The sequence below is a fragment of the Lathyrus oleraceus genome, chromosome 6 (assembly GCF_024323335.1).
Source record: "Lathyrus oleraceus cultivar Zhongwan6 chromosome 6, CAAS_Psat_ZW6_1.0, whole genome shotgun sequence".
Lineage (NCBI taxonomy): Eukaryota > Viridiplantae > Streptophyta > Magnoliopsida > Fabales > Fabaceae > Lathyrus > Lathyrus oleraceus.
The window spans coordinates 16408646-16432328 of record NC_066584.1 but is presented as its reverse complement, the minus strand read 5'-3'; the positions used below and the strand labels follow the sequence as shown (position 1 = coordinate 16432328).

The following is a 23683-nucleotide window of genomic DNA, read 5'->3' as shown; positions in this document are numbered from 1 at the left end:
GAGAACATATGGTCTCCCATGTGCTTGTGTTATTGCTAAAAAAGTGAAACTTGGTGACCCAATAAAAATGGATTAGGTTTGCACTCATTGGAAAAGACTTAGGTTTGATGATGATGGTGTCACGAATGACGGTAAATCGAATATCTCTATTTTGACCGAAAAGGAAGTGATACAAGAGAGATTTTTGAAAGCCGGTGACAACATGAAACTCCACATCAAAGAACAATTGAGGAAGATTGCCTATCCGGAAACCACCGACATGAAACCGTCCTCTCAATCGGTAAAAACAAAAGGTGCTCCAAAGAAAATGAAGCCTACACCGAATGACAATTCGACTACACGGTTTCCTTCATATTTTGAACATGTTGACATATTATTTCTCGACTCACCAACTCCAAAATCTCAAAAAAGTGTTGTCAAAAGAGCTTGCATTAGCAAACCACCTCTGACGCCACCTCTTCCAAAGATTTCATTCATTGACGAGATTTCATTTTTATGCGCAAATAAATCAAGTGCAATGGCTTATTCGAATCAATTCGAGCAGCCCCAAAATATCACAAATCCCAAACATCTGATTCGACTCAGGTTCAAAAGTTGATTTGAATTAAGCAGACAAATTTTGAAAAGTTTTAATGCAAATGAAAACTGATTTTTTATGAGATGCGTGAATTTGATTATAATTCATAATGATATGCCACTTAATGCAAATGTTCAAAATGATTTTTAATGAAAAATGTGTTTGATGTGAATGCTAAAATAATTTTAATGCAAGAGATTAAATGATGTTGCATGAATGCATGAATAATGAACATGAATGCAATGAACAGACTAAATAAAAGTTAAACTGATACATTGAATGATTGAATGATTTGGCATGAGATGCACAAACATATCACATACACATACATGCTTCAAGCATACAACACATTTATGCACATGAATAATTAAAATTATGCATCCTCTAAAAGAAATAAAGAAGGGTTGGAACGATCATACTAATTTAGACGGTTTAGGCTTAACTTGATGCATACGAGAACGATTAGTAACCAACAACAAGAATATCATAACCTAATAATACTATCAATCATATACTAATTGGATATAACTCCTCTTGCACATCCAAAAAATACTATCAGACTCTTCTTCATAATGCTTCAGATGAAATTTAAACTACGATGGTTTGATTATCACTGATTGACACATCTTATCAATCCCAAATGACTGATTCAACTTTTTGATGATCGTTAGTACTTCAAAGAACATATTTCTACCCTTGAATCTTTTGTAATTGTTAAAACTTCGGAGAATCATTGTCAATTATCACAAAACTGCCTTCATCTTCTTTTTACATTAACCTTGGAAGAGTAGGTCACATAGAAGAAGCTTTTTGTTTCTTTCTTTTTATCTCTCAAAAATTTCAAGCATGTTGTTGTGTGAATGCACGCCCATCCTTAATTCAGATTAATCACGAGCAAACTTTAAGACATGGTATCATGCTTTTAATTACACGACACATACCTATAAATATTGTTAGTTCAACCCTGGATGAATCAAAACTTAGTGAGTATCTTAAATACAACTAATGTTTGAAGAATATACTAGTAAGGTTTTACTTTAAGTCAGTCTATGTAATGCATGCACGAATAACCAGTCATTAGTAAATCATTGCAGTATCATCGAAATTCATTGAACTACAAAAGCTTCCAAATGATTATAAAAACTCGTCTAGGATCGAATGAACCATATCCTAAACTTTTGGAGTCGCAAGACTTTGATCAAAAGCTCCACTCTGATACCAATTATTGGGTGAGAATATGGATACAAAGTGATCTATAAGGGGGGTGGGGGTGAATAGACATTTTCCCTTAAAAACAGTTTCAAAAAGACTTTAGGTCCCATAAACGAAACAATAAATTTTAAGAAGCGTGAAAACTAAGCACAATACCAGGAGAGCTTGGAAGCATCTCAATGAACTAAGCCAAGTGAAATAATTGATATCGCTAAAGACTTGTTTTCTTCTAATGCAAGTCAATCACAAGACAACCAAAGCCTCTTTAAACAAAGTGATTTGAAAAACTCTTTACTTAGATGTTCATTCAAGAGATAATTGACTTTGTGATAATTCAATAAGATTGATGCATCACAAACCTAAGTGTATACATTAAATCTCTATAACGACGGTCTAACCTATATGATATACAATCAATACAATTATGCAATTATGCAATAGCAATATTAATGGATACTATAAAAGTAAAAGAGATAAGGGAAGAAGAAAAGAGACACAGAGATATATAGTGGTTTGACATTCGTCATTGCTTTTCCTAATCCACTCTTCGATGGTGTTATTAACGCTTGGAAAATAATACGATCTTCCACTATTTTGATAAGTTTGATACAGGTATTTTAATTACAACGAACTATCAAACGATAATTCCCTTTATTGATGCATACACTCAAACTTCTAACAAAAACAAGATCTCTAAAGATCTTGATCCAATAACCTTGTTATCCACAATAACCTGCACCAAGTATTCGTCTATGGAAATCCACCTAATCCCGTTGATTTCTTGTCTGAGCGATTTTCATTAGCTAAGTGTTGATTGGACAACTCCTTACTTTGTCTGCGAGCAATCTTTCTCCTACTCCACCAAAGTTGGATAACTTCCAACCCCGCCTTAGGGAAAATTAATACATGTTTTATCCAAAGTCTTCCTTGGAGTTATTCAAACTCCCTCTTTGATAGATAACAATAAAAACCAAACTTCATTCAAGAAATGATGCTTGCACCTATTACAAACAGCAAACTTCACACACACAAAATGTATTGGATACCCTAATGTACCATTAGTCGCCCTCAACACTCAATCTTTAGAAATTAAGGTCCATAACAATGGAGAAAAGACTAAGAATAAATATGATGAACAATGCCAGGCTATCTTACAAACATTCTAATTAACAAGGTGTTAGACAAGGAATTAGATGTAGGTGAATGAAGAACAAACACACAAGGTTCTCTCAAATTTCTGGATGAACGGGTCTTGGTTCTTGACGGATATCATGAGCTTGATTAATCATCAACAATACTACAAGATTAATCAACTCATTATCTATAGTTAATTCTAAACAACAACAAATTGCACATGAACAAGATGCAACAAAAGGAAGTGAATTTGACATGGATTAACACTCAAAACGTTGGTCTAGAGAAGTAGAGAAAGGTTAATGGTGTTAGGTATATACACACTAAAGAAGAGGAGACAAATTGACATTTTTGTGTCTAGGGTTTCACCCATATGTTTTACTTTTACTTTCATCAAAGAAATAACTATTTAAATCTAAGATGGAAAACTGGTTTTGTGAAGCCTTGGTTGGAATCAAGAAGAAAATGTGATCGAATCAATTTGAGCAAAGCCCAAATGTGGTTTCATGGAGACATTTGATTTGAATTAGGAACTACACATGATTCGAGTCACATAAAGTTGTGATTCGAATCATGTTCATTTTATGATTCGAATCAAGTAACTCAACGTCTTGATTTAAGAGCTCTAACTTGTGATTCAAGTCACGTTTGATGAAACGATAAAAGGTAAGTTGCTAGGCTAAAAAAGGGACATTCTCAAGGATCAAACACTCTTATTTAATTGAGAAGAGAGGGGTCTCCATGGTACAATAACACAATAGTCTAAGTGATTACAATACAACTAAAATATGAGTAAAGTACAAACACATGAATATTAAATGATAATCAAATTAAAAATATACAAACAAACTATAACAACTACATTCAAATTAAGACTAGATTTTGTCTTTTAAATTCAATCATTTACTAGTTTAATTTAGTGCATTTATTTGTTTTTGAGTAAATTATAAACAACACAATAGGTGCTCTCGTTTGTGAATTTTTATGTGTTTGTTACTTGTGTATAGAATACTTCTAATGAGTCTCGGCACGATAGTACTGGAACAACACTCTAACTCCAACTTAGAGAAGAGCGCAAGTTGAAACGAAGAATGCAAGTAATTGATGTTCAATGTTTTAGGGCATATGTGACATCAATAGGCAAGATGAAGCGCATTTGAATCCAAGAGAAAAGAGATAAAATCAAGGCACTAGAAGACAAAATTTGTACAATTGTATAACCACTATAGTGCGTATGACTGTTGTAAGACATCTAACTGCCTACCTGCGCCACTAGCCTGCCACAAGTCACTTTGTCTCTCACATGTTGATTGTACCAGACTCTGCTATGATACGAAAAGCGAGAATCTGAGGGAAACTTGCTTATTCGTTTGGGCTAGAAATCATGGATATTCAAATGCCCACGATCCTAGACACCCCAAAAATCCTATATGGAGTTGACTATAAAAGGACCTCTTGAAGAAATTGCAAAAAAGTTCATAAATTTAGAGAAAGAAACATTTAGTGGAATTTGGTGTGTATAGCAAGCTAAACGAAAGTGGAGAATTCTTCTTCTCATCATCTCAAGTATAAGCTACCAATATCTGACGTGACAGAACTCATCTCTTGTTAATTAAAGATTGCAAGCAGACGAAGAAGTTACTCTTAGATTTTCATTTCTTTTTCATTATAAATTTAAGAATGTTTAACTTAAGATCAAATGTTGATATATGTACTAAGCTCATCATGAACTAAACTCATTTATATTTAGCAATGTGAAGTTAATATGAAGTAGTCTTTTGTGTTAAACGATGTTATAAATTTAATTCTTTGATTAATCAACTTAGAAAAAGATGCAAACTTGTTGTTGTGAGAAATCTAACAATATGTGAATTTAATGATAAATGTGATTGAAAAATAGTAAGATAGAATTATTCACTAGATTAACTACTTTAGGCATAAAGAACTACAATCATAGAGAACATTCACAATAAACTCACACATACATTAAAGTTACAAGTGAGGCATAAGAGTTTATTCTCTTGCTTTATTGTATATGTTTTTTATGTTGTAGGAATACACATGTATATGTTTTTGATGTTGTAGGAATACACATAAAATCACATTCTGACCACATCAGACACGACATAGCACATCTTGTACACAAGTTATACTAACTGGTGCCTAACATATTCTCTATTATTGATTTCATTTACTCTTACCAAAATACAAAATATTTCTACCATTATTTATTTTTAAAACTGAGCTTGTGACAACCATCGATTATTATTATTTTTGTTCATGCTCATTTACAAAAGATATTTTTACAAATCAATCTAAATTATTTCTTCTTCTTATGATTTCGACATCCTTATTATTCTATCACTTGCTATTTTAAAATAATATATATAATTGCATATAATACCACACGTTTTCAAGCAACACCTATGCCTATGAAAGTAAAGAGTAAAAAAATGGTTGAAGACACTTCATGAATAAATTCATTCATCGGAGAAGAACTATACCTAAGAACTTGTGAACCTACTTAAAAATCAAATGGTGGTTGATTGCAATTGGATCATTCTAGAAGAAAGAAGGGACATCAAGAAGAAAGTTCGCAAGGTGTAAAGCTAAGACTTGGGGCAAAATCAATAGATGTATAGTTCACCATGAAACATTTTATAAAAGACAATAAAAAACCCAAATTTTAAAATGGAGTGTAGGAACTACTTTTCAATGACCTATTTGATTTCAAATACTTAACTACGTTATACGTTATGAAGTATGAACTAATTTGAAATATTTGCACACAGAATATAACATTGAAAACTTTCATAGGCATCTCATCTATGTTACAAATTACTTAAACCATTCTATAACTAATCAAAGATTGTAAATTATGAAACAAAAAATGATTGAAATTCAATTACAATAAACATATGTATAATGCTTCTACTTGTTTCATTTTAATGGAGTGGTAACATAGAGATTTTGTTATGGAAACTGATATCCTGATGCATATACATTACAGTGCCATGAACATGTAACCAACGACGGTCACCACCGCCGGACTAACGATGTGAGAAGCTACAAAAGAGAAGAAACAAATTCTGTATTATGTGATGGAATGAAAAATATAACATCAAAAGATCTGATAAAAATGAAAATATTATGTACCTCAAAAAGTTCAAAGGGACTTCCATTGCGATAGATATCGTTCTTCTTACTATTGTCGACGGGAGTAATGGCGTATAATAATGCCCGGACTGCGATGAGTAAAACAGCAGTGCTTCCGAGACTCGCAAATACAAAACCATAGTTAGGCAAATGGCCTGATTTTATAGCCCTTATTGCTATTCCTATCTGCCAACAAGTTAGATATAAGTAACATCAGTTGTCGGTAAGATCACCGGAAAGAAAAATAAAACCGAACACCTGGAGTATGATCAGAGTGACCTTATAACGGATGGCCCGATGGATATTGGACAAACTCTGATACAATATTAAAATTTAGCAGTTGAAACTCCGAAGTAACATTATACTTAACTAATCATTGTTCAATTAGTACTTCAAATGTAAGAGTTCATTTCACTTATTTCTGAATTCTTATAAGCAACTAGTTTCTTCAATTATGAAGTTTCAAGTGATTGAGAAACTGCATTTCAGTCTCGGCAAAAACTGAGTAAACGGGCATTTTGATCTCTAAATACGTGAGGCGTTGTCGCAATAGTCTATGAATGTGTCAGAAATTACAAAAACATCTACAACTCTGTCTTTTGCTAGTAGTTTTATTTTATGGACCAAATGACTAATGAAAGATATATTCCATAGTCGAACTAACTGACAAAAGACACATTCGAGAACTAAACTGGTTCATGAAAGACGCATTTAGGTATGTTTTTGTAACTTTGATACCGGGACTGTTGTGACAGTACCTCACACATTTAAGAGCCAAAATGGTTGTTTATTCGAAATAAAATTCTAAAGCAAAAAGGCCAAACATGAGAATATCAAGCAGTTAAAACAATAACTTTTGTAAAGATGGATTATTCCAATTAAGCCAATAAGCTCCGGGTAGGAAACCGTTAAACTTACAGGGATCCCAACAGCCCATGATTTAGCGGTAGCAATGAGACCTTTGGGTAGACCATTCATCCCACGCCCATCTTCACTAAAACCTCCAAGGAAGTAAGCCCCTAAAAACCACCCTGCCAACCATTGGAACACATCCAACAAATTTCAAATCTCTCATTTAGAAAATAGGTTCACAACATCAATCTCCGCCGCAATATTAGCATTTTGTGAATATTTAACTGCTATGTCACTTTGATTAAGGTCAATGCAGCACTGACACATACACAAATACTAACACTTCTCAGACAACAAACACACAAGATACACCTTCAACATGAAGAGTTTGTGCTACATAATAAGGCTTCATGAGCCCATTTACTGCAGCAATGTGTTGTTGTCGGAAGGAGACATGTGTCGGGCACCAAACACAACTTCAATCCGAATCATTGGTGCTACATGTGAAAAGACTGCATGAGCCTATTCAATTGCAATTCTTCACAATATCAAGGACTACGACGGGGCAACAATTCCAAACCTTGATTCCAAAGACAAAAACTTCCCAATCATGAAAAACAGACATGTGTCGGACACCAAACACAACTTCAATCTGAAATGTTTGTCATACATATTAAGGATGCACGCACCTATTTACTTGCAATTCCTCACAATATCAAGGGTTGTGATGCGAGAACAATGTAAAACCTTGATTTCAAAGACAAAAACTTCGCAATCATGAAAAACAGACAGACATGTGTCAGACACCAAACACAACTTCAAGCTGAAATGTCTGTCCTACATATTAAGGATGCATGCACCTATTTACTTGCAATTGTTCACAATATCAAGGATTGCGATGCGAGAACAACATGCATGTCCTACATATTAAGGATGCATGCGCCTATTTACTTGCAATTGTTCACACTATCAAGAATTGCGATGCGAGAACAACATGTATGTCCAACATATTAAGGATGCATGCACCTATTTACTTGCAATTGTTCACAAAATCAAGGATTGTGATGTGAGAACAACGCAAAACCTTGATTTCAAAGACATAAGTTTCACAATCAAGAAAACCAAACATACCAGCTATAAAAGGATCAGCAGTATGCAGAGTATCAAAGTCAAAAACAGAGAGTCCATGACTATATCTTCCAATTGTTGAAAACAAAAGCAAAGCCAACACATCTCCACCAGCAAACAAAGCTACACGCCTACAACAAAACAACCAAAACCCAGATGAAAATTAACATAAAGTTTCCATTTTTATGCATAAAAATACAAAACAATTACCCCCATTTTTCAATACGAGCTGATGAGTTGGGTTTATCGAACTGTATGACACCCTCCAATGGAACATCCTTATCACCAACAAAAACAGTTTGATCATTGGAAGAGGGATTTGTGGGTGAAGTTGAGTCTGCGTTTCTTACGGCTTTGGCTGGTGTAAGATGAAAGGTTCTAATGGAGGTTCTTCTAGTGAAGAAATTTTGTGGAGAGTTTGAAGTGATGAATTTGGTTGAAGATGAGATGGAACAGTTTGCAAACATGGCTCCAAGAGAAGGTTGGATGTGGCTAACAAGTATCATTATTATTTACAACTCAATAACGTTTGTGTTGGTTGATTCTCAAAATTTGAGGCTCATTTGTTCTATCTATGATTTCTCAACCACATAACATGATCAAATTTTTGTTATTTTTTTTTATCAAAATAGTTATTGGGAAAATATTATACTTTGGGCTGGGCTTTTATCTTTAGGTATTGCAGTCCAATAAGCCTGTTTAAGAGCATTTAACATGATAGTTATAAAAACCTGATTTTGTACCAGAAACTCTGAAATTTCCGGTATATATACCATGAGAATTTATGTTAGAAATTTTGAAATTTCCGATATGTACCAAAAATTTGTTTTATACCAGAAATTATGATAATTAAAAAAATTAATTTCTGTCTTGCGTTAACAGGTTAACCCAGGGCGTTAACCGGTTAACACTGTTATAATTTGCCAAAAACGTATTCTGTCTTGCGTTAACAGGTTAACCAAGTGCGTTAACAGGTTAACACTGTTGAAATACTGTTAGAATTGCATTCTGTCTTGCGTTAACAGGTTAACCCAGGGTGTTAACCGGTTAACACTGTTGAAATGCTGTAAAAATTGTATTCTGTCTTGCGTTAACAGGTTAACCAAATGCGTTAACAGGTTAACACAGTTTGAAAAGTGAAAAATTGATATTTAAATATTGTGTACGTTTTGGAATGGAATTATGTGTACATATTGGATGATTGGCCTATATTGGTGAATAATATATTGCATGAATGTGCATGTATGCCATTATTGAATTGTGAAAGGTTTATGATTATGAATGTGTATATGTACCAATTGTGAGTTATGGTGATATGTGGATGTTAAGACGCTATAGGAGGTCTTAATTGCATATGTGTTGGTATGTGTGCATTCATTCATAGCATGGTCAAGCGGTGATCCTTTATTGGAAACAGACGTAGCAGACGTTGATTCTTGATTGGAATCAGGCGTAGTATTAAGCGGTGATCCTTAATTGGAAACAGACGTAGCAGACGTTAATCCTTGATTGGGATTAGGCGTAGTATTAAGCGGTGATCCTTTATTGGAAACAGACGTAGGCTTTGGTCTTGTCCGGATCTGAAGCGTGGCTTGGATTCTAGATATTGAATCGGAAAGCGGTGAAACTTTGAGTTCACATTACGGTACCACATGCATAGAGTCACATTGTCTTGCATAGAGTCGTCTATAGTTATGTGATCATTGAATGCATGTATTGTTGTGAGTGTGATGTACATTGAAATATGTGGAATAATTGTCTGTTAATATTATTGACGTGATTATACTAAGTGTGATGAATTCTTAAATTGTGTTTTAATTCATTGTGCCTTATTATGCTATTTCATAATGATTTGGAATTCTCACCCTTTCTGCTTGAATGTTACCTTTACATGGGTATCGTGCAGATACTACAGAGTAGTATTGCTGGAGTAGGTGGACGGTAGCTCGCTCAAGATTAGCTGAAGAGTTTCTGTGTTTAGTTTGAATTGGTAATGAGTCAATGCTCTGGTCATGTAACACTGGGTAGATTAGCGATGTTGAACTCGTATCTTATTTTGATATGCTTTATGTCATAAATCGTTTTATTTAATTTGAAGTAGTGACCATGGTATGGGACATGGATCATTTTATGAAATGCATGAGTATTCCTTATTTTCCGCTACGAACGCATATGTTTGAATATTCATGATGATTGGAATGTGTTACTTTAATTGGCCAGGTGTATTGTTGGTTTTTGAAAAGTTTTAAGTTTCGAAAACGTCGATGTGACGCCCTTTTCTTATATGCGTGTTTATTTACTCTGATTATATGCTAAATAATTTGGGGTAGAAAAAGGGGTGTTACAATAGCTCCTTAGACTGAGCCCTTTGTGCACACTGATGAAGGATTCTCTAGAGGATCCATTGTTATGAGGTTGTACAATGAGCTTCGAAATATGTACAATGAGCTTATATTGGCTGGGAGTTATGAGGTTGTCGCTAGGGCGTACATGCTACATATAGTAGCATGTACTCTCTTTGCAGACAAGTCTGGTGTTTATATTGATGCTCGGTGTGTATGCCTTTTCAGTAGGCTATAGGACGCCACTTGGGTCTGGGGATATGTTGCGTTGACACTTCTATATACAACCATTGGAGTGGCGACGGTCTTTGAGACCAAACAACTTGCTGGCTATTTGAGTTTGTTACAGGTGTACTTGAAATTATTAGTTGTTGTTAATTTCTTGTTTAATTGCTACGAATAGCATTTCTTATTTATTATGTGTTGTGTCTCTGTTTTGATATTAGTGGTGGATATACGAGCATTTCCCCAACATATGTGATATAAGAGTGCAACATTGCCTAGTGGGATTCCCATGGGCGAAGAGATGGAAGGCCAGACAGACATATCCTGGCGGTGTTGCTGAGTACATGAGGGAGGCTCGATGCGCTGACTATAAATGATGTCATTTGGACACCATACACTGGTCATATAATCCACTATGAGTTCGAGGAGTCGTCATTATATTCATGTTATATGCGGTAGGAGCCATGATTGGTAGACACTTGCCTAAGAGGTGTATGCGACAATATCGTTATGTTCAGAGTATCCCACAACCAGTTCCAGATATACCATTTGTGGGCATTGATTGGTAGTTTCAGAGTAACTTCATTAGCCCCGACCGTGCCATTAAAGATTAGGCAGTTAGAGTTTAGCATCCATCATAGTGTAAGGATGGTTACTTAGAGTGGTACCTCACTATATCACACCCTCACATCATCCCACCTACTACTGATGCGGGGCCTTCTGGTGTTGGGGTACCTGTTGATGACGTGTCATCGCCGCCTCCTACAACTGATGTCGATGCCCAACAATGCCTCCAGATGATTGCAGTTATTATGGATAGCCTCATGGGTTTGTAAACCCAAATGGCGAGGTTTATACTGGATTATCTCGGGCTACAGATATAGCATGTGAAGGCATATTTAGACTTCTTCTGTATATCATGGATTTCATATATTATATATTATTCGTATTATTTGTATATTATTCATACTTTTTCATCACAACTTTTTATTGCATACTATTTTTGATGATATAACTTAAACATCAACATTAACTGAAATGTATATGCAACATAAACATTAACTTAAACATAACTTAAGAAAACAATAATAAATAATAAAAACCTAAACACTGTCATATGATTCTGGACGTTTCAGCATCTCCATTATGTCATCAACAGATCTTGAAAGCCTAGCATCTAACTCGATCGGCCTCTTTGTTATCCTACGGCAAAATGATCTCTATATTTCCTTCACATCTTCGTCGGTCTTCAACTTAATAAGGTTGTATTACATCCTCCCGTCAGTATTAATCCAATCTTCACGAAACTCGATCTTTCTCACCTTCCTAATTTCAATATCAGGCAATAATTCATTCAACTTGGATGTCAGGCTGGCGAGAGATGTGGTGCTATCCGGAAGCTGGAACTCAACGGGAGGTGAAGCTCTGTTAAAGTACACTTCTTCCTTAATCAAATATTGAGGAAGCGACATTTTTTGAGATTTTTTTATGAAATATGTGACCCCCTACTTATACAACTTCGCATTTACTATGGACCACACAAAATTATCCGTGCAATCACAGTCATCCAAAATTGTCGGTAAAATCCTGAACGTCAAAAAAACAAAAACAAAACAACCCTATCAGAATTTAATTTAGATTGAAATTTCTGGTAGCCACATGTAAAATTTAAATTTCTTGAAATTAATGAAACAAATTGGAAATTTTGAAATATCCGATATACCAGAAATTTAAAATGTACTATCAGAAATTTTGAACTGTACCAGAAATTTTGTTAAGACTATCGGAAATTTCGTTCAAAATTTTCATTCAAATTTCAGTCAGAAACAGTTTAGGCAATATGAAAGTATGGGGGGTGCTAGGTATAATTTGGGGGTGGCAGGAAGAATCCTCGTTGTTTAAGGAGATCGAGAATTTTACATGGTACCCTTCAGTCATTTTAATCCTGACACACCACACTTTTCAATTATGATAAAAGTACCCTTGCCATTATCTATCCATCCAAAAGTTACATTAAAAAAAACACTCTTACAGAACCACTAAAAAATAAATAAAATATGATAGTCTATTTTAAAATTTTAGTAGACTTTTACTGACCCAAAAGAAAAATTTACATTTTTACTGAATTTTAAAAAAACCGGTAAGGGTTTTTATTGGATTTTTTAAAAATTGGTATGATTTTTTTACCGATTTTTTAAAAAATCCAGTACATTTACCGATATTTTCCTCCCGCACCGAAGTTTTATAATGGACACAATCTATTGGAATACATGGTATTATTGTTGTTAGTGTTTCTTCCAATATAACAAATGAGTAAAGAGGGAGGAAAGATAAATTGATTATGGGTTATGAGAGTGGGAGAAACTACAAGAATTAGGATTCCTCTTAAGTCACTTGTAGTAGAAGAGTGAAATGTCCATTTTTTTTTAGATCTGTGTCAATCGGTATTGGTTGGAAGGTAATAGTTAGATATGGTATTCACAATCATGTTCTAGCTAAAGATTTAATGGGTCATGACATATTTGGCCTTTTAAACCTGATAAAAAAAGTTTGAGAATGACATGACACTGAGATTCATGATAGCTGCTTTGAAAGATAGAGATCCTGATAACCTGATGAGTACAACACAAATGTATAAAATAATATCTATATATCAATCTACCAGAAGATGACCATTGATGAAAAATGGATAATCTATTAAAACTAATTCATGATGAGAAATACATGTTCAAGACCAGAAACATGGAAGAATCTGATGTTATTATTGATATATTCTTGACACATCCTAATTTAGTGAAGGTGATGAACATATTTCATATGGTTTTGATTTTTTACTGTACATACAAAACCAACAGGTACCAGCTCTCACTACTTAAGATCATTGGTGTTACGTCAATGAAGTTGACTTTTTATATTGGGTTTGCCTGTTTGGAACATCAAAGGGAGACAAACATCATATTGGATATTAGAGAAGTTTTAGGAGTTATTCGCATTTGAGAAGTTGCTTCTGAAGGCCTTGGTGACGGATCGGGAACTTGCATTGATGAATACCATGGAAGTTATGTTCACATCCTCATTTCATTTTTTTTGTAGTCCATATTTCAAAAAATGTTAGTTTAAAATGCAAGGAGTACATTGAATCTAATATGAACGAATGTGTTATGGATCTATGGACAAAGTAATGTATTCAAATAGTGAGTTTGAGTTTGAGAAACACTTGCAATATTTTGAGGTAGTATGTCTGATATCCCTTTATTTATTGAGTATGTGCATCAAACATGGTTGACACCCTATAAACAAAAGTTTGTTGCTACATGGACTTACTGAGTCACTCATTTAGGGAACACGACAACAAATAAGTACATCCTTGTGAGTTTGAACTTATTATGCAATTATTCATCAATTTATTTATTAAATATCTCTCTATTATATGTCTTATAGGGTTGAGTCTGCTATTTGGAGATTAAAAAACATGTTGAGTACTAGTCAATGAGATTTGTGTAGATATTGGGATGCTTAAACACCATTTGAAGATGAAACTAAGTGCCATCAGAAAATCATTTCAAAAAAAGTGTTGCCAACACTGAGCATCATTATAATACTCCATTTTACTCGAGATTGCGTGACTTCGTATCGAGATAGTGTATACAAGAAATTTTAAAGGAGTTGGAAAGGGTAAAAATAATTGGTTCTAGCAAACTTGCATGTGGTTTCTCTATTAGGACAATACATGGGTTACCTTGTGCATGTGAACTTCTAGGTTTTCAAATATAAGGATACCATATTCCATTACAATCCATCTGCGTGTTTTGGATGAAATTACACATTGAAGAGCATGAAGACACTAAAGAAGATAATGTGACACATTTAGATTCGGACGAAGAATGTAAAGAGTTGAAGAGGTATTTCAGCACCTTGAATATTATTGTCCATAAGGTGATCAAGAAAAAAGTATGTGAATTTACATATTCATGGAAAACTTCCATGGTCTACCAACAGTGAATTATAAGCCAAAAAAGGGAGTTAAGAAGAGTAAAAAGGGGTAAGAGAGTGATGTATATTTTGATCCTTCACATTGGTATTATGTTAAAGCCTCGCGCGTAGTCAGACGTCGAAAATATCATCTAGTAAAACTCTATCAAGTCAACCATTTAGCAAGTCTTAAAGACATCTTTACTTGTCTCAGTTTCCTATCTTCTTATGTTATTCCTTTTGGTTGTCTTTTTGAATTGGATACATTATGCAAAACAACATGGAGTGTTTAAGCTATTTTTGTGAAGAAAGGACACATATGAGACCAGATGTTCCAGCATGTGTGCAACATCTGGCCTTTGTTAGCAGGCCTTGATGGATGTTATTCTGAACATAACTTCTGGTTGGGTTTCAATCATATATGTTGCATATTTATTGTTATGAATTTATGTAAATTTGTTTGATTAAATTGGACGTGATCAAATCAATTTAAAAGGAGATTTAAATTTTAATCAAATTAAATTTTTTTTGAGGATATTTGAAAAATAAATCTTAACAAAATATCCTACAATTTTGGACGTGATAAAAATCCCCATTGGAAAAGCCCAGAGTTTGCATTGCTATTTAAGGAGACTCAAACTTAATGTTTGAAAGGAGCAAGTATTGAAGATTAATCGTGTTAGGGTTTATATTGTTAGTCTTTGTTTGTGTTAGTGGTTGTGCACCACTCTAGAGTTTTCATCCATATCTTAAAGCATATAGTTTGGTTTGTTTAGTTGATTTGTAATTCAACAATCATTATTCTGATTATTGTAGTGATCACTTGGGATTAGTGATTGAGATAAAGTTAGAAGGGTTCACATATTTAGGGGGAGTCCTAAACAGAAAGTCATTATGATTAGGAAGAGGCAATGAACAACATGGGGTTTTTGTTCATGTAAGACTAATTGTACTAATTCAAAATAGTAGATTTCCTCTTCTGGGGTTAGATGCCCCCTAGATGTAGACGTGGTTTTCACTGAACTAGGTTAAGAATTCATGATGTTCCTTTTATTGATTTATCATTTATCATCTTGTTTATAAATAATATGTTAATTATGGTTTAAGATGTTGAACGCCTTGGCTTAAGCATTTGGTCTAACATTTGTCCCCTTAAGAACATAATTTCAATTAGTATAAGAGCAGTCATCCGGTTCTGTTTGGATGAGCTCTAAGGAAGATATTTTATGTTCAAATGGACGACTTTGAGGATTAAGGGACTGTCAATTGACCACTTGTTTTAGATGGCACCAACTTTGATTATTGGAAAGCTAAGATGGTTTCTTTTCTCAAATCCATGGACAACAAAACATGGAAGAATGTTATAAAAGGTTGGAAACACCATGTGATTACCTCTCAAGATGGAACAACAACCTTAAAGCTTGAAGTTGATTGGAACTGCTGAAGATGATGATGCTCTTGGAAATTTTAAGGCACTTAATGTTATTTTCAATGGTGTTGACAAGAACATGTTTAGATTAACCAACATATATATTAAAGACAAATATGCATCGAAGATTCTCAAAACTCTTCATGAAGGCACATTCAAGGTGAGAATGTCAAGGCTGCAGCTCCTCACTACTAAGTTTGAAAATCCGTGGATGAATGAAGACGAATCTATTTCTGACTTCAAAATCAGACTATGTGGCATTGTTAACACCTTTTTTTCCTTAGGAGAAAAGATGTTTGAAGAAAAACTTGCCAGAAAAATCCTCAGATCCCTTCCTAAGAAGTTTGGTATGAAGGCCAGAACTATTGAAGATGCTCAAGACCTTAGAAGCATCAAAGCTAATAAACTCATTGGTTCTTTACAAACTTTTGAGATGGATTTGAATGACAGGTTTGAAAATAAGAACAATAGTATAGCATTTGTGTCCAACACTAAAGAGGATGAAGATCAATGTGAAGAAAGTTTCTCAGAGGCTATAGCCCTTGTTGGGAGAAATTTTAATAAAGCCTTAAGAAAGCTCGATAGAAACTAGAGGACAAATGTCGTAAGACAAGTTGTCAGACATCAGTCCCCTGGACAATGGCAAAGATGATCACAAATTTAATGGAGGCAAAAGAGAAAAATGTTATGAATGTGAAGGGTTTGGTCACATTAAATTTGAATGTCCTACTTTTATAAAGAAAAATAAAAAGGGATTGTCAACCACTTGGTCTGATTATGATGATGAAAGGGAATGAGAAATAGATTATAAGGTGATAACTTTCACTAGAAAATATGACTCTTGTAGTGAGTCTAGTGATGGGAGTATCTCATAAGAAGAACTAGTTGATACATACAGACTTTTGCTCACTGAGTGGAAGGAAGCTTTCTTGAGAGGAGAGAAATAAAGGAAGACTATAAGTTATCTACTTCTGGAAAAAGAAAAGCTTGGCTTAACCATTGCAGACCTGGAAGAGGAAGTCACATTGTTAAAGTCCAAAGTTGACAATATGACAAAATCTGTTTGTATGTTGAACAATGGTTCTGATATGTTAGATGATGTATTGGAAATTGGGGAGAAATCCATGAATATGAAGGCTATAGGATTTTAATACAATTCTATGAATAAAAAGGTAAAAACTTCCACTAAGAAATTTGTTTCTCCTGAGAAGAAAACTAAGTTTCTGATGAAGGACTACATGTCCCAGCATCCTGTTAAACATGTGTACCCTAATAATAGAGGCAACAAGAACTCATCTCGGAGGTGTCACCATTGTGGTAGTTATGGTCATATAAGACCATTTTGCTGTAGAATGTGTGGTTTTCCTCAATTTCATATTCAGCCAAGGCTCAACAGAAAGAAAGGGAAGAAAACTCAAGCAAAGAAAGTGTGAAAACCCAAGGAAATTGCCATTTGTCTTATAGCTCACACATCTCTTAAAGTTTCCTCAAGAGAAGAATAGTATTTTGATAGTGGATGTTAAAGGCACATGATCGGTAAAAAGAGTTATCTTGAAGAGCTTAGGCCATATCCTAATAGTTATATCACGTTTGGTGATGGAGCTAGAGGAAGAATCAAGGGCATAGACAAACTATTTAGTCTAGGTTTCCCTTGTCTTGATGATGTGTTACTGGTAGAAGGATTGACTGCAAACTTGACCAATATAAGTCAACTATATGATCAATGTATGAATGTGAACTTCAACAAGTATGAATGCATTGTTTCCAATAAAGATCAAAAAGTGTTAATGAAAATATCCAGATCCAAACAAAATTGTTAATTATGGATATCTAAAAACAAAAGTCAACCCTCATCATATTTGATATCCAAGGTTGATGAGATTAAGTTATGGAACCAGAAACTTAGTCATCTCAATCTCATGAAAATGAGATAAATCATATCTGAAGATGCTATCAAGGGATTTCCAAAACTCAAGATTGAAGAAGGGAAAATTTGCAGTGAATGCCAAATAGGCAAGCAGACTAAGATGTCCCACAAGAAGCTCCAGCATCTAGCTACCCCCAAAGTTATGGAGTTACTTTATATAGACCTCATGGGGCCTATGCAAGTTGAAAGTCTGAATGGAAAAAGATATGTTTTTGTGTGTGTGTGTGTCGGGGGGGGGGGTGATTTCTCAAGGTATACTTAGGTTAAATTCATTAGAGAAAAATCAGACACTTTTGATGTTTTCAAAGAGTTATGTCAACAACTCCAAGGAGAAAAAGGGAGTGGGATAGTAAGGATAAGAAGTGATCATGGCAAAGAGTTTAAAAACTCAAATTTCTCTAAATTTTCACTACTAGAAATAACCCCATTTTACCTCGGCCACAAAGTGGATTGTACCTTGGTTACCCAGGCGAGATAACAAAGGGTGATATGAAAAGTTTTCACTTTACCCCTCGGTTTTGGAATAACCAAGGGGAAAAGCGTTGAACCTGGAATGGGTTTGATACCTAGCAACTGCATATTTGTTTTTTTAAAACGCGCCAATTTACCTCACAATTATTTTCATAATTAAGGGATATATATATATATATATATATATATATATATATATGAAAGAAACATATATTTCATGTTTTATTAATATACAAAGTTACTTATTTTATATTTTTTATCGTTTCAATTTACAAGTATAAATGTTTGACAAATTGTTAATTTGAATCATCTTCATCACTATAAATCTAGGGTGGAAAATACTGGTATCCCTCTCCATTTGAACCTTATGAAAGAATAAATGTTGGATATTGCATGCATTTGTTTCTGATATAAAATTAAAAAAGGATTAGATAAATAAAATAAATTTGCAGTTACATGATCAAAGATTATGTTAGAAAATCAAGCATAAACTATTTTATTTTTGCTCTTGCAATCCATCACGTAAATCTTTGACAAAGTAAATACACTCTCACCAACCACATATTAAATAAACCTAATTTTTCCGCTCTTGTAATCTATCACAGTTAGGGGTGGCAAAATGGACCCGGTCTGCTGAGCATGCTCGTTTTGCACGCACTTTAGTGTGGGGCGGGGCAAGGATTTACGCCCTCACTCTCTAATGTGTCTGCCCCGCCCGGTCCTGTTTTTTTCGCGGGCTTTTGCGGGCACGTGCATTTACATAAATTTTTGCATTTTTAGGCTTAAAGAGTGCAGTGCCCTTGGGATTTTCTCGCCCAGCCCTCACTTTTTTTACAGGGAGGGCCTAAGTTTTAGGCTCACATCCTCAACTATGACCACCCCGCCCCGCCCCATTTTTCTTGCGGGCTTTTACGGGGCGGACATGCCCGTTTACCACCCCTAATCACAGTGATATTTTTACTTTGTAAAATCTCATGGCACTCTGATTAAACGTAAAGGGTTTCACAATAACATTTGGGTTTCACAACAATGTTTGGGTTTCACAACGTAGCACCCTATATATACATGAGTGGTGTTCGAGTTCTGATTGGGCGTAGAGGGTTTCTTGTGTATTCATTACTATCAAATTTTAATATTTATAATGTTTTTTCATAAGGGTTTTAGGTTTCTCGCAGGTCAGTAATGGCAGCGTGTTGAACGTTGATACTCATTAAATGGACAACAAAGATTTGTTTAAGGATGATGAAGAAACACACTTATATTTTACCTCGGTTATTACTCTAAACCGAAGTAAGATCTGTTTCTTTTTAGATAAAAAATCCAATAAAATATGTTCCAATAAAATATTTTACCCTGGCTATTACTCAAAATCGAGGTAAAACGTGTTTCTTTTTAGATAAAAAAATACAATAAAATATGTTTCATCCCAAGTGCCACATACCTCTTGGTTTCTATAAAAAAAACAATTGAAAAAACCTTTTTTTAATTATATTGTTTATAAATAATATTAAAATAAATTCTTTAAACAAATCCATATTTTGACAATGGATTTTTAGAGAACAACAAATCTTTTCAAATTACTGATAAGTTATATGTTCCTACCAAGAGAAATTTTTTCTGCACTTTCAATTCATCTCATAGAGATTTCATTATCTTGAGCAAATGTTTTCTTTGATTGACAACATATGAAGAACTTTGAAGATTCTTTATGTCTAGTAATTCATCCCAAAGAATGATGTGTACAAGTTTGGAGCGGCTACATATAAGTTAGGTTTATGGTAAAATCTGATTAACGAGTGTTTTTATAGTAAAATATGATAATCTAATTCATCGGTTATTAAATATAACCGAAGGAATAGATCATTAGTTAAAAAAAATTAAAAAATAAAAAGAAAGGCACCACTTTTAAAGAAATAAAAACATAAATTGTTGTTGTTGTGATTCGAAGCAGGTCCTGAATTATTTTTCCACATCGGTTATATTTAAAATTTGAGGGAATATATGATATTTATTAAAAAAAACATGGTGATCTGCAATTATCATTGTAGTTGAGTCAAAAACTCTTAGATTTGGTGTTCTGCATTTCCAAATATGTCGTTGTTGTTTTTTTGGATTTGAATTGATCTTCGATCATGGTTCTGATTTCGTGGTTGGTGATGGTGTGCCTTACTTTTGATTTCTGATTCATTTAAGATTTATTGAGATCAACAGTTATCAAAGCGTTTGGGTTGACGCTACCATAACAACGATTTTATTATGTTTCACAACCTTGTCGCCACCTTGCTATTCTTAGTTATGGTTCATTCTGATCTATGTTTGTTTAGCTTGAAATAACTTTTATGCTTGTTATGATTTTTTGTAGGGAGTTGTTGATAAGTGAGTTGGTTCGTGTTGGCGATCGATTCATTCACTGTTACTTAAAGATTCTGAAGACTCACACAACACTTTTTCTTTTGCTATCTGGTTTCATTCTTATACGCAAGTTCACTAGAAAATGTTTATGTTGTGTGTATTTTTACTTCTTCTTTTAGACCATTGTTGTAATAATTATATTCTGTTTAAAATACTTACTACTTTTGATATGATTTGACTAAGTCAGGTTCTGCCTCCTCGGTACTGTGTACTCTCTTTTATATTTATTTAATATATTAATGGTTTATAAAAAAAGTTCAATTTGACAAAATAAATTTGTAAATTGATCATTATTAATTACTACGTGTTAGTGCATGAGGCACTTTTAGTGAGGAGAGAAAGACAAAGAGAATGAAAATAAGGATTGATATTATTGGATTATGGTTATATGAATTGAATTATAAAATATGTCTATTTATATACAAATAAATTGTATACTAAGTAACAAACCCTAAACCCTAAATAACTTTGGGTTTGGGTCACACAACTTGGATTATATCACAACTTACCCTCGTATAATCCAAGTTGTCAAACATACGCTAACCATAGTTGATCTGAACTATTTCTAATTTCTTTCTCAAATTCAGGAAGTTGTCGATCTTCAATCCTTTGATGAAAATGTCGGTCAACTGTGCTTCACATGAGCAATGCCTTACTTCAAGTTCAACTCGATTTACCTTCTCCCTAAGAAAATGAAATCTCGATTCAATGTGCTTACTCCTTCCATGCAGAATTGGATTCTTCGTAAGATTTATGGTTGACTTATTGTTGATCTATATCACTAGATATTTTTTCACTTCGACCTCAATCTATTCCAACACAGATCTTATCCATATTGCTTTACACGCAACATAAGATCCTATTATATATCTAGCCTGACACGATGACAATGCCACCACTAGCTGATTTCTCGAGTACCATGATATTAAGGCACCAAATACTTGAAAGAAATAACCAGTTGTACTTCTTTGATCTTTCTTATATACACATCAATCAACATTTGAATAGGAAGTAACAATAGCTTATTTACATTTAGAGTCTCGTAGAAATAGAACTCCATATTTTATTGTTCCTTTTAAGTACCTTATGATTCTTCTTACAACCTTCATGTGTGACACCCTTGGTTCACTCATATACCTGCTCAATAATCCAACTGAGAAACCTATATCAAGTCGATTGTTGCATAAATATCTCAAAGATCTTACAATTTGTTTGAACAAATTTGCATCGACTGTGTCTTCCTCTCCATGCTTCTCCAACTTCAAATTTGGTTCGATAGGCGAAGATGTAGGAGTCGAATCATCCATCCTGAATCTCTTGAGTATCTCTTTGATATACTTTATTTGATGTATCACCATACCTTGCTTCGACATTTAAAATTCCATTCCCAGAAAATAAGACAAGTTTCCCATATCCGACATTTCAAATTCCCCCATCATCAGCTCTTTAAACTTCAACAAGTTCTTCAAGATATTTATAGTTACTAGTAAGCCATCAACATATAAGAAGATTATTGTTATATCTTGTGCCACAACCTGAACATAGACCCCATAGTCATATTTTCATTTGATGAATCCTAATTCAACTAAGTATGAGTCGATCTTCTTGTTCCATGCCCTAGGTGCCTGTTTGAGGCCATATATCGCTTTGTCCAACTTATACACTTTCCTTGCTTCCTTTTGTATCACAAACACAGGAGGTTGCGTGACATAGACTTCTTCATCTAAGGGACCATTCAAAAATGTTGATTTCACATCTAAGTGAAATTTCGACCGGTCTTGCTTACATGCCAAGGCGATTACTAGTTGAACAATTTCCAATCTTGCTACTGGTGCATATACTTTTGAGTAGTCGACTCCTGCTATCTAAAGAATACCTCGAGCTACCAATATCGCCTTATGTCTTGCTATCAACCCATCAGCATTGTGCTTCAACTTGAACACCCACTTCACTTTGATAGATTTTGTATGTATTGGCAATTCGACTAACCCCCATGTGTTGTTTCTTTCTATTGCTTGTAATTCTTCGACCATAGTTGACTTCCATTATTTATTGTTTAAGGCTTCGTTATAGTTTATTGGTTCAACACCTACAAGTAAGGCATTAGAACTAGTTCTCTATTTGGTGTGACTTTATCATCACCAGTCACTTCATAATATTGAAGTCTTATTGGACGAACTCTAGTTCTTTGAGGTCTTTGACTAACACTAGCTACACCATCTTCGATTTCGACTATGTTGGGCATGTCAGCAGCTGTTTCGACTTCGACTAAAATATCAAAAATATCTTTTTGAATTCAGCATCATTACTTGCTTCGTCGAAATTATATCTCATCAATGGCTTGTTAATTGGATCACCAAAATTCCAATCCTAGGCAGAATTTACATCAATCAAAATATCCTGAATCATCACAATCTTCTGATTAATTGGATTGAACAACCTATATGCACTAGTTTTATGATATCCTACCAGAATCATAGGTCCACTATTGTCATCAAGCTTCCTTTTTCAAGCATCAGGAACATAATTGTAACAAATAGATCTAAATACATTCAGATGACTCACTGATGGACGTTTGCCACTCCAAACTTCTTCATGAACCTCGTTCTTCAGCTTCTTGGTTGGGCACATGTTCATAATATAAACATCAATGGTGAAAACTTCACCCCATAAGGATTTTGGAAATTCTTCTGCTTCCACATTCATCTCGCTATATCCAATATGGTCATGATTCTTCTTTCTGATATTCCATTATGTTGAGGCGTGTAAGGAGCAGTTACCTCATGATCAATATTATGTTCTGCGTATAATTCTTCAAAAATCTTTGATGTATATTCGCCACCCCG

General features: G+C 34.2%; 1 protein-coding gene across 1 annotated transcript; it reads right to left on the bottom strand.

Moving 5' to 3' along the window:
* Positions 1 to 5719: 5719 nt before the first annotated feature.
* LOC127092200 (uncharacterized) lies at positions 5720 to 8655 on the bottom strand. The gene is made up of 5 exons (XM_051031033.1): positions 8270 to 8655; positions 8063 to 8190; positions 6998 to 7110; positions 6080 to 6265; positions 5720 to 5989 (listed from the first exon to the last, which is right to left on the bottom strand). The coding sequence occupies exons 1-5, from the start codon at positions 8563 to 8565 to the stop codon at positions 5960 to 5962; spliced, it is 753 nt and encodes a 250-aa protein (XP_050886990.1). The 5' UTR covers positions 8566 to 8655; the 3' UTR covers positions 5720 to 5959.
* Between the last annotated feature and the right edge of the window lie 15028 nt (positions 8656 to 23683).